Source organism: Nerophis lumbriciformis, linkage group LG02 (assembly GCF_033978685.3).
Source record: "Nerophis lumbriciformis linkage group LG02, RoL_Nlum_v2.1, whole genome shotgun sequence".
NCBI classification, from domain to species: Eukaryota; Metazoa; Chordata; class Actinopteri; order Syngnathiformes; family Syngnathidae; genus Nerophis; species Nerophis lumbriciformis.
In genome coordinates, this window is record NC_084549.2 from 42,876,132 (window position 1) to 42,889,259 (window position 13,128).

At 37.9% G+C, this 13,128-nt stretch overlaps 1 protein-coding gene across 6 annotated transcripts in view; it reads right to left on the bottom strand.

The window, feature by feature from the left end:
- ttc7a (tetratricopeptide repeat domain 7A) overlaps positions 1-13,128 on the bottom strand; it is a 132,806-nt gene that overhangs the window by 77,340 nt on the left and 42,338 nt on the right. For all 6 annotated transcript variants that reach the window (XR_009815472.2, XM_061963042.2, XM_061963050.2 and 3 more), the window contains 4 exons: positions 12,876-12,993; positions 7,851-7,908; positions 6,458-6,530; positions 4,722-4,882 (listed from right to left, as the gene is read on the bottom strand). Coding sequence is in view for 5 of the 6 variants with exons in the window: in XM_061963042.2 (XP_061819026.1) it covers positions 4,722-4,882; positions 6,458-6,530; positions 7,851-7,908; positions 12,876-12,993 (410 nt within the window). In the remaining variant the exon portion in view is untranslated. The remainder of the gene's footprint in view (positions 1-4,721; positions 4,883-6,457; positions 6,531-7,850; positions 7,909-12,875; positions 12,994-13,128) is intronic.

Here is a 13,128-nt window from a genome sequence, read left to right on the forward strand (position 1 = left end):
TTAAAATCTACAGAGACATTGAGTTCCATTATGTCTGCAATAATTTCCATTGATTGAGGATTTCCCTTTTGTCATACATAAAAACCAGATGACCATAATATTAAGACTACAGTAGTACCTCAACTTATGAACACATTACGTTCCTGACCAAGCTGGTAATGCAAAACAATTATATCTCACATCAATCCAGCCCCTTAAAATGAATTGAAATTAATTTAATCTGTGCTTGGCCCCTTTTAAACACCACAATCTTAACAAGTAAATTTTAATAGGAAAAACAAACTTTAAACTATAAATACTATTTGAAAAAATTACAATAGCATGTTCTACAAATACCTACAGTAGTTCCATCAAATATTGTAATAATATTGTTTACCACGCTTGTGTTGTTTTCGGCTGTACAAATCGTTCAAATTGCGAAAAGGATAAACGTTTCTTCAGAGTTCTTCGAGAGGTAATCAAAGAGTGGAAACGTGCAAGAAAAGCATGCAGCTCACAATGCAGTCCAAGGGAGCAGAGTTGAAGAATACATGAGTTTGCAGTGTTCACTTCATTAAAGGTTTGTTTGATATACCTTTAACATTTATTGTTTCCCATTTATGTATTATCTTGATATTATTTGTATTGAACACATTTTTGCTATAAGTGTTTCGAAAAGCACCAACTCGGCATGTCTAAATAAAAGAACGCAAATGTGAACAAAACCTAAAAGCTTTTACCAAAGGCAGCAATCATAAATGAAGCTTTCAGCATGTACACAATGTTATAGTTACATTTTGATAAAGACGGGGAAAAACAGGCTACTCGAGTAACGGAGCCATCAACAGCAACAAACATGGCTTATTTAGACGTGAAATTAATTCACGAAATGAAACCTTACCTGAGCAAGAACAATGCATATTTTTCAGGGAGAGTCTTGATAACAATTTCTTTCACCCAGCCACAAACAAAGAACTTGTAGACATTTTTTGATAAAGTATAGTGATATATTCCATTGCATAGTTAGATTTTTTGCTTGTATCTGCTTTTTAAAGGAAAATTTAAGCCTATTTTGTACTGAGATAGATTGCGCGCTGTTTGCTGTACAACAGCTATCTTAGCTTGGTTGACCATAACTGGTTTTCATTTTAGGAAGAAGTCACGTGTCGGAATACAAGCAATACTGTTTGTCTGTGTACCAAAACTAAACCTCGACCGTCAAATGTGTTAAGGGACGACTACACAAAACAAACTGAAACACATCAAACACAGCATCTGCAGCTTCTAAAAATGTTCATGGCTAATAGTCAGTCGTTTGGTGGCTGCATGCCGCGGATTCTGCCTGCAGCTTGTGTGATGCAAACTGACAATGCGAAAGTGGGTAACAGGTAAGACATTTTTTATGTTTATTTCCTCTGATATGGTCCTCTGACTTCTTCTCCTTTGCACTAACTTTCTCATTTCCGATGGTTGGAGGGCAGGATTGTGTCGATCTCTAAGCAGCGCTCAAACGCACACGTCAAATGTCTAATCAAAACTTATGTTTGTTTCTTTTCTACACAAAGCAAGAACAGCGACGTGTAAAAAAAAAAAAAATCTTATCGTAAGTTAAGGTACCACTGTACTTACACAATGATCAAATGATCCAATACATGAGTTATATAAAAACTTACAAAATATAATTTTCAGTTTTGATCGACACACCTTGAGAGTATGTTTAAATTGTGAATGTAGTTGTATTGTTATAAAATTGCACAGTGTAATTATCCCTTAGTTCAAAACAATTCCTTCTAAAGATATGTTTTTCAATACACTGATACATTTTGTAAGTGTACGGTAGGACTGGAAGCAAAGCACCAAAAAACCTCTCTTGTTGTTACCCACCCTGGGATAGGCTCTGGCTGATCACACATTGTTGCTTTAACTATTATTAACAAAATAAGATGTTGGACAAAAATGTAATCATGTGTTGCTGTAAATTCTCAAATCGTTGCTTTTCTCCCCTTCTCTTCTAATGCTGTGTTCAAGCTCAACTAGAATAGTTTAGAAATTACAAATGTTTAGGGGCCATAAACTTGAGAGGGATTTCCACTGACACAATTTGAACTGTTCCATTCAGTACACTGCTGGTATACATATTTATTTGCAATCTCTTAATGTTTGACTCAATTTCTCTGTACCTTCCCAGAAGACGACAACTGATGTTGCATGTTCTACCCATATGACCTCATGGTTACCGAGGTGATAGGGGATTCCTGGCTCAAAGAGCGAATGTGATTGGCCGGTCTGGAAAAGAGCACTTAAATGGGTCAAAGCAGTCAAGTGTCTCTACAGAGGAAACATGTGCGTTTGTGTGTGTGTGTTGTGCCTTGTAGACCAAAGACAGACAGAAAAAAGAGAGGTTTTACATGAAGGGCAGCGTTGCCAGACTAGACGTATGACAATTATCGTATTTCACGATAATTCTACGATTCCAACAAACCCATCATTTTGGATAATTTGACCCCTTCAATACATGGCTGTTAGCAAACACAAACAGGATACATCCTGCCCTGTGCTTTGTCGTTATGCATTGTCTTATGTGCTTCTTTACAATCAGGTGGGGGTGCTGTACTGCCAGTGACATCTGATCAGAGGTGGGTAGAGTAGCCAGAAATTGTACTCAAGTAAGAGTACTGTTACTTTAGAGATTTATTACTCAAGTAAAAGTAAGGAGTAGTCACCCAAATATTTACTTGAGTAAAAGTAAAAAGTATGTTGTGAAAAAACTACTCAAGTACTGAGTAACTGATGAGTAACATACACACTCATATATATATATATATATATATATATATATATATATATATATATATATATATATATATATACATACATACATACATACATATACATTGATATATACAGTATATAATTTATATGTATTTATTTAGCTGTTTTTGTTTACATGTTAAAGGGGTTTTAATGAATATACATGCATGTTTAACATATAGATTCCTTTCTTTCATGAAGACAAGAATATAAGTTGGTGTATTACCTGATTCTGATGACTTGCGTTGATTGTAATCAGACAGTTGTGATGATAACGTCCACGTTTTCAAATGGAGGAGAAGAAAAGTTCCTCCTTTCTGTCTAATACCACATGAAAGTGGTGGGTTTTTGGCATCTTGTTTGTCCAGCTTCCATATTCGTTTTTATACACTTTACAAGAAATATATTGGCGTCAAACTCCGTAGCTTGCTAGCTTGTTTGCGCTGGCTTTCGGAGACTCTTGTTTTGAAAGCGCATGCGCGATGGAGCGGCACTTTTATTGTGAAGACAGGAACGTCCTCATGTGCGGTCAGTCTTTAGGCTTTTGACGGGATGTACGGTTAAAATAAAAAAGTATCTTTTTTCCTTCACACTTTTGATTGATTGATTGGAACTTTTATTATTAGATTGCACAGTACAGTACACATTCCGTACAATTGACCACTAAATGGTAACACCCCAATAAGTTTTTCAACTTGTTTAAGTCAGGTCATGTGACCACCTGGCTCTGTTTGATTGGTCCAACGTCACCAGTGACTGCATCTGATTGGTGGAACAAAGTGAAACGTCACCAGTAAGGCAGGCACTTTGAAGGTCTGTCTGACAGACCAAAACAAACAAAGCGTGCATTAACAGATCGATAAAAATTAGTAGCGAGTAGCGAGCTGAATGTAGATAAAAGTAGCGGAGTAAAAGTAGCGTTCCTTCTCTATAAATATACTTAAGTAAAAGTAAAAGTATGTTACATTAAAACTACTCTTAGAAGTACAATTTATCCCAAAAGTTACTCAAGTAGATGTAACGGAGTAAATGTAGCGCGTTACTACCCACCTCTGCATCTGATGCAAGGCAAAGCAATGCAGCTTCATCACAGAACCAAATGTCTCTTCTGCTGTGTTTTCAACTCTTAATTGTGTCCCTCCCTGCATTGTGTCATTGATTTTGTAGTGTTTCTGCATTATCACTCTCCACTCTGTCCTGATGTGGGAATGTACCCCATCCTGTCCTGTTGGGGGCATGGTGGCTAACACTGACCCCTATTGGCTGTACTGAGAAATGCTTAACAGGCCCTTGAAACAGTGCTTAAACACATCTGAGAGATGATGCAACATGCTTTCATAATGTAGTTTATGTGAAGGAACTAATGTGGACTGTTACAACCTTTACATATAATCTGGCTCTACATTACATTATTATTCTGTATTTATTATTCAAGATACCTGGTTAATATTTAATTTCATATAACTAGATATTAATTATTAACTGAATTTGATAAACGAAAATAGTATGATAGTTCAGGACTATGTTGGGGGTGCATGTTTTCTTCAAAACAGCAATGGCAGGGCTTGGGCCAAAGCTGCCGAGTTAAAAGGGTAAGGGGTGTGTGAGGGGAAATAGGTACCGCAATGCAGGCCTTCACTCTGGCACTTCTAAATAAGGCATTGCAAGTGTGTGTGTGTGTGAGTGTGTGTGTGTGTGTGTGTGTGTGTGTGTGTGTGTGTGTGTGTGTGTGTGTGTGTGTGTGCGTGTGCGCCTGGCCTCCAACGCAGTGGAGCTGAGACACCCTATCCCTGCAAGTTGACAAGTGTTACTGCAGCAGTTTCGAAATAACTTGTGCACATTCTATCTTAAAGACGTTGGACACAGTCTAAAAAGTCTTTGCCTATTATTTTCTATTACATGTGTGAGTGGTACTGTGTTGTGGGTTTTACTTGAAGTTGTCAGGGTGTTGGCTGAGGGCCAGTCCCAAGGTGTCCAGGGCATGGCGGTGGTGTTTCTGAGCACTGAGGAGAAGAGTCAGCAAGTGGAGGGAGTGTAAGTCATCCCCTTGGAGAGATAAAGCCTCCTGCAAGGACTCCATGGCTGCCGATACCTGCACACATATCCATTATTGGAGGTAAATAAAGCCGTAATTGTACAGTTCGGTTTGGTACACCAGTTTAGAACAATCGTTCAAATCTATCTTCACTGCAGTCTGTCTACCTCCACACTGTGCTAAAAAGTGGTAAGATCAGTATTAGTTACTTGAAGAGGAATGTTCAAGGTTTTCAGGCCAAGGACCTTCAAACTACAATTTATTTACTGCGCCTGCAATATTGCAATCACAGTATTTGGCTGTCATGGCGGTGTCTCAATTTACCAGTCAGTCAACGTCCTTACCCTGCCCTGTGGTCACAAGTTTAAAGAGAAAAGCCCCTGAAATGAACTTTCTCTGCAGGCTGTTTGGACTCTACCAGATACAGTGAGCAACTTTGCAATTCTGGAGGGTCACAAAGTAGAGCCGCTACTCCTCCACATTGAGGGGAGCCAATTGAGGTGGTTTAAACATCTATTTCAGGGGCTATGTCTCACAGCTGGCCTGGGAATGCCCAAGTGTTTACCCCTCCCCCGGTGGAGCTGAATGCGCTAACCAGGAACAGGAAAGTCCGGGCATCCTTACTGAGGCTGCAGCATCTGCGACCTGGACTCAGATATGCTGATTGAACTAGGGAAGAGTTAAAAGTGGCATGTATGAACCTAACTTGTTACTGTGCATTCAAAACTAAGCTATTCAAATAAAACGTGGCTTCATATATTCAAGCTACTTGTAGGAGAAAAAGTTTGATCAAGTGAAATTACTTAAACAGAGAACAATGGTAGCTACCACAATAACATAAACCTATTTGTTAAAAATCGTCTGGAAATGACTTGTGCTATCTATCAGTTGAAGTGGAGTGGTAATAGTTTTTTTGTTGTACTTTGTGGCCACAATAAGCAAAGCTCATGAGGCATTACAATGAATGATGTTTGTTGCTGTATACTTCCTTTAACGCTTCTGCCTTTTGATACGTTGTATGTGTAAGTAATATGCAACTATAATTATTCGATACTTGTTTATATTGATAAATGTGGTGTTTTAGACTGGAATATTGTTCAATTGAGGACACTTATTACATACGTAAGTCTAGCTTGTGTGCTATTATGTGTTTAGCTGTTGTGTTGCTGTTAGCCTATGGCAGACTGTGTTTACATTTTGTAGATTACTTCATTAAAACACAAGAAAAGTCCAACCGTGTCTGCTTATTGGAAAATATTTAGATGTTAACTCGCTGTACAGCTTTGCACATGTAAAGGAAGGCTTGTATAGGAGTTGACATCGGCAAGATTAGATGCAAGCTGATATAAACCGACACTATTTATTTTGCTTAAATCGGCCCGATATTCAATATCAATATCGAATTAGGACATCCTTAGTAAATACAGTGAGTAGGGCAGCCGTGAGCTACTGTACAGTATGTTGGATTCTTGTTTATGTACATTAAAAGAATAAATAGTCTAATCAACCAAAAGACAACGATCCCCTGCTGTAAGGACGCCCCGTGGAAGACCTCTGCTTTTGAGGTTGGAACAGCGATATCTTTCAAGAATGCATGTCAATAAACATGACAATTAAATTGTTTGTATTCACCTGGCGCACAAGTGCCAACTGAAGAGCCAGGCACATGGTAATGTGAGCATCCTGTGGGTCAAATGAATGAGCCCTGTGAAGAAAGAGATAACAAAGCCAACAAACAAACTGTGTCAAAAATTGCATTACATTAACAGTGCACTACTCTAGCAACATTGTCAAATAACGTTAGTCATCAAATGGAGATGCACATTTTCTATAGCTGACCGAAATCCGTTGCTCCTATCCTATTTCAATACCTTTGTTGCACGTGACGTCATGCCCGGTTGCAGACTCGGCACCGGCTCAAACACTTGGCCAGAAAACAAGCTCAAGCAGCAGTCATAACAGACTTATACTAACTACAGATAGGTAATGTTACAATTTTCCACGCCAACAAAGCACCTGATAAAAGACTCTTGAACAGTTTAGAAAATGCGCTAGTTCGATGCTAATTTACATTGATTAGCATTAGCAATTTTACCTGGTGATTTTAACATCTCCAAAATTGGTAATGAAAACTACAACTAAGATGTACTGCTGTTGTGCAATAAATACAATAGTTACAGTATAAACATGTTGTAGAGCTCAACAAAAGACGAGACTTTCATTGCAAAGACTACTTCCAGGCTAGCCAACACACCGTAGCCCAGGGGTGCGCACAATTTTTCAGCAGGTGAGCTACTTTTCTAATGACCAATTTAAGGTGCCTTATTTTATAAGTGCAAACAGGAATAAGACAGGAACTGTACGATGGGTCTTCAGGCGCAAGAGTCTGTTGAAACAAAAAGTGTTTCTTGCCTTCCTGCCGGTCGTTTTTTCTTAATACTGAGCACGTAGAGGCCAGTGTCATCTCACAAGATCCCTGAGTGCCGTGAATGTCAATCAAGTGACAAAAGTGAAGTCATAGTGAAGATTGATGATGGATAATTCTTAGGTCTATTTTTTAATGCCAGGCTGGCTAACGACTTACCCACCCTCCACAATAGACCGGTAGCTCGCAATCGACCTGATGGGCACCCCTGCTGTAGCCTGCACACTACTGCCATCTAACATCTTAGAATTGCAACTGCAACCAACATTTACTATAAAATACTTGCTAATGAGACTCAGAAGTGTAAGAAATTAAGCTATAAGTGGACAGCAGAGTTATAATTATCAGCTCCCTATTAAACGTTTGATTAAAAAATATTTTTATTATTAAAATAATAAACATTTATTAACACGTAAAGTACCGAAAATGGGTACTGGTATTTGATTCCTAGGTACAGTACCAGAAATTGGTTCAACTGTTCAAACCCATCCCCGTTCTTCAGGTTAGATTGCTTAACATATTTGACCTTTAATTAATGTACAAGAAAGAAAATACATACTAAAATCAATATCAATATAAATCAGAAACATCTGAACTTACTTTCTCAGATATCGTAGTGCCTTTTTGTTGTATTCATCCCGATCTTCCTTCAGAGAGGCTATGTAAAAAGGAAAGAATTAGCAAGTTATTTGCTTTACTTTTAGGGAATATAATCCAACATCATGTCTGTTATATAGTCGCAAATTATTCTGCTTTGAATGGGAGTCCTCTTACTACATAAATTCTAATGTGATTAAGATTAAGATTAGTTTATTTCAAAGGGGACAATGCAAGTTCATAAAAAACATGGTTAAAAAAGCCAGAATTAGCCAGAAGGCTAGTTTTCATCTGTAGTCCCCCGGCCATGATGTGAAAAAGGCAGTAAAATTACAATTTCAAAGAAAAAGAAAAGAAAAAGAGAGAAAAAGAAAAAAACACACAATACATATACGATATAATAAAAAATAAAATACACCACAACATAACATTTATCATAGCATCAAAACAGGCTCATCTTTTAGTGCTGGCAGCTGGCAGCTGTAGGCGTTGATAAGCCACATTTTACATTTTTTTGAGAAGGCCTTGTATGTTGTGACCAGTTTAACCTCCTCAGGTAAGGCGTTCCACACATTTGCACTCCTTACTGACCAGGTCGACTTACTGAAAGTGCTCCTGTGCGGAGAAATATAACAGTCACCTCTGACAGAGCCTGGAGTGACACGCTCACGGCTGTTTCTTCTGCTGACGAACTCTGCCAAAGGATCTGGACCCAATTCATGCTGTACTTTATAGGTCAGTTTTAAGTCTGCAAATGTGTGAAGACTGTCTCAGTTTAAAATACTGTATTTTTTTAGGATGGCACAGTGATGATAGTGCCTAGGTTTTTTATCCATAACTTTAATTACTTGTTTGTACAAGATTTCCAATGGGTTTTTTAAACTATGACCAGCCTGAGACAAAGTGGTAAGGCAATAGTTGAAGTGGCTGAAAATCATCGAATGCAAATACAATTTTGCAGCTACAGTTGACATTTCATTTCAAATTGCATGAAAATTTGCGAGATTATTTTACAACTTGATTATTTTGTGCTGTAAAGTCTTCTGTCCTTCTAATTATTTTCTTAACAACCCTTGTTGAGCCTAGTCCTTGTCCTTAAAGGGGAACTGCACTTTTTTGGGAATTTTGCCTATCATTCACAATCCTTATGTAAGACAAGAACACGTTTTTTTTTATGCATTCTAATTCATAATATACGGCAAGTATGAGGTGGCAATGCAGCTAATAGGTACACTATTCTGCATATTAAGCCCTCTAAAAAACATCCAAAAACCGCCAAAAATACTGCATTTACATCTTGTTACCTGAATATTAACCAAGTATTAGCAATATTGTTATTATAAGCGTTAACCCAAACAATCTATTTTTTGCAGCACCGTGATCACAGAGCGCTAGCTAGCTTATGCTGCTATTGACATACTGAGCCGGTGATCTGCTGCAGCGCCTCTAGGTCGGAAAAAAATCATTCTAGATTATAAATCATGCCTCTTACCCGGACAGTAGAAGGTTGTCGCCTCAAATCGAGAGGTTGGTAAACTTTACATTTAACTTAGACCCGGAGATGGCGAGATAGACACGAAAAAAAGGCTTCTTTTGCGGCAACTTTTTTTTTTTTTTTAACCCTTCTTGAGGAATATGATTCATTCTTCATATACCGATAAATAGTAACATATGAACATCCTATCAGTCGGCATCCCAGTGAGAGCAGTAATTTTACAGTAAGTGATTTGTTTTATTATATTTGTAGTTTGTATTTCTTGTTCAACACTTAGAAATACTGCTGCATGGTAGTGTTTCACTAAAGCTGCATCTGTTTAGCACACAATTTCTAAAACTTGTAGCTCATCCTCCTCATATTCAGGCTTAAAAAGATAATGTTCTGGATAAAAATGTGTCCCAAAGTAGTCTTTGTTGTCTCTCACAAAGTATGCCGTGAGTAGGAGTGTTGTTGTTGTTGAAAGAAAAGTGAGCGTTGTGATGCGTCTGTGAAATTAATGCGCCGCCTTATGTTTAAAATGATCAAAATACATAAATATTACATGTTATTAACAATGTGCCTGGTACTACTACTATAAAAACAGAAAACAATGATTTGCAAATCCTTTTCAACCTATATTCAATTGAATAGACAGCAAAGACAAGATACTTAACGTTCGAACTGGTAAACTTTGTTATTTTTTGCAAATATTAGCTCATTTAGAGTTTGATGCCTGCAACATGTTTCAAAAAAGCTGTCACAAGTGGCAAAAAAGACTGGAAAAAGTTGAGGAATGCTCATCAAACACTTATTTGGAACGTCCCACAGCTGAACAGGCTAATTGGGAACAGGTGGGTGCCATGATTGGGTATAAAAGCAGCTTCCACGAAATGCTCAGTCATTCACAAACAAGGATGGGGCGAGGGTCACCACTTTGTGAACAAATCCGTGAGCAAATTACTTCATATTCTCTACTGCTCACTAGTGTTACTATATCTGAGTTATTGTGTAGAAATATGGGGAAACTACAAATGTGCGCTTCATTTACTAACTGTTTTACAAAAAAGATCAATTAGAATAATACATAATGTTGGATATAGAGAACATACAAACCCTTTATTTATTAAATCACAATTATTGAAATTCAACGATTTTTTGCATTTGCAAACAGCTAAAATTATGTACAAAGCAAATTATAACCTGCTACCCAAGAATGTACATCAATTCTTCTCAACAAAAGAGGAGAAATATAACCTTAGAGGAAAATGTAATTTAAAACATTTGTATGCTCGTACAACAATTAAAACATTTAGCATATCAGTATGAGGAATTAAATTATGGAATGGATTAAGCAAAGAAATCAAACAAAGCACCAATATGATTCAGTTTAAGAGACTGTTCAAACTACAAATGTTCACAAAGTACACAGAACAAAAACTATGATGAACATCTTGAACACTTTTTTTCCTTTTTTTTTTTTTATTGAGAAAAGATTATTTATGCATTTAATATTTGGATGCTTACTATGCTATATTATTTATTGGTTATTTATTTTTTCGCTGTTCTGTTACAGAGAACAAGGACATTGGATAAAATTGCTATGGTATGAAAAGGGGTAGGATTAAATAAGCTCTGCTTCTTCCTACTCCTTTTCGGACATGCTGTAATGAAACAACTGGAATTATGTGATGCATTACATTGTATTGTATGCATGTTAGAAATAAACTTAAACTGAATTGTCGAACAGTTTAAGAACAACATTTCTCAACGAGCTATTGAAAGGAATTTCGGGATTTCACCATCTACGGTCCGTAATATCATCAAAAGATTGAGAGAATCTGGAAAAATTACTGCACATAAAAGGCAAGGCCAAAAACCAACACTGAATGTCTGTGACCTTCGATCCCTCAGGTCGGTACTGCATCAAAAACCAACATCAGTGTGTAAAGGATATCACCACATGGGCTCAGGAACACTTCAGAAAACCACTGTCAGTAACTACAGTTTGTCGCTACATCTGCAAGTTAAAACTCTACTATGCAAGCGAAAGCCATTTATCAACAACACCCAGAAACGCCGCCGGCTTTGCTGGGCCCAAGCTCATCTAAGATGGACTGATACAAAGTGGAAAAGTGTTCTGTGGTCTGACGAGTCCACATTTCAAATGGTTTTAGGAAACTGTGGACGTCGTGTCTTCCGGACCAAAGAGGAAAAGAACCATATACGGACTGTTATAGGCGCAAAGTTCAAAAGCGGCATCTGTGATAATATGGTGGTGTATTAGTGCCCAAGGCATAGGTAATTTACACATCTGTGAAGGCACCATTAATGTTGAAAGGTACATACAGGTTTTGGAGCAACATATGTTGCCATCCAAGCAACATATTTTTCATGGACGCACGCCCCTGCTTATTTACAATGTCAAGCCACATTCTCCACGTGTTACAACAGCGTGGCTTCGTAGTAAAAGAGTGCGGGTACTAGACTGGCCTGCCTATAGTCCAGACCTGTTTCCCATTGAAAATGTGTGGCACATTATGAAGCGTAAAATACCACAACGGAGACCCCGGACTGTTGAACAACTTAAGCTGTACATCAAGCAAGAATGGGAAAGAATTCCACCTGAAAAGCCTCAAAAATTGGTCTCCTCAGTTCCCAAATGTTTACTGAGTGTTGTTAAAAGGAAAGGCCATGTAACACAGTGGTAAAAATGTCCCTGTGCCAACTTTTTTGCAATGTGTATTTGCAAAAAAAAATTACGTTTCTCAGTTCGAACATTAAATATGTTGTCTTTGCAGTCTATTCAATTGAATATAAGTTGAAAAGGATTTGCAAATCATTGTATTCTGTTTTTATTTACGATTTACACAACGTGACAACTTCACTGGTTTTGGGTTTTGTATAGAAAACGATCAAGGTTTGTGGATGTTTTTTAGAGCGCTTTATAGGCGGAACAGAGCGACTACAATCGGCTCCATTGTTAGCTGACTTTTGCTAGTGTTTATTTACGAGTTAGGGTGCATAAAAAAAAAAAAAACGTGTTCTTGTCTTACATATGGATTGTGAATGAGACAAAATTCCAAAAAAGTGAATTTCCCCATTACGACTAATTTTTTAGACTCCAGCTTCCCTTTATCATGTGATATCAAAGTTTAATATCAAAGTGCTGTTTTAGATCAGGGTGCCCACACTTTTTGCCTCCAAGGGTCAGAGGGAAAATGTGCCAATTGGCCACGGGCCAAACCCAGTGATTTTAAGCGTATACAGTTGCAGCACCATGAGTGAGGAGTTGAGACCCATACCCTCAAAGAGTAGAATTTATCCGAGCTGACTTTGGGCGAGAGGCGAGTACAACCTGGACTGGTCTCCAATTAGCATATCATGCATATTATTGTAAAGTGGGAGAATGCGGAGAAAGCAACATGCAACACAAATTGTGATTGTTTGTGAGGGCTGAAAAACCTTGCCAATCAACCTTTTGGGGGTCCAAAGCCTACTTCAAAATGAACCTAATCAGTAATTTTAATTGTTGTTATTGTGTGCATTATCACCATCAGAAGCCTGCAGACTGTAGGAGAGTCCCAAAGCTAGGTAGGCCCGGGGAAGAAATTCTCCAGCCAAGTCTCCCTTGGACACAACACTCTGGGACAGAAACTCTGCTTCTGAAAACTGAAAGAGAAACAGTTCGCTCATGGAGACATTGCTAACTTCCCATAGACAACATAATGAGTGACGGTTACGGACATACGATTAGCTCAGTGGTAGCTGGAAGGCAGTATTCACATGGACACTAACAGAAAACTG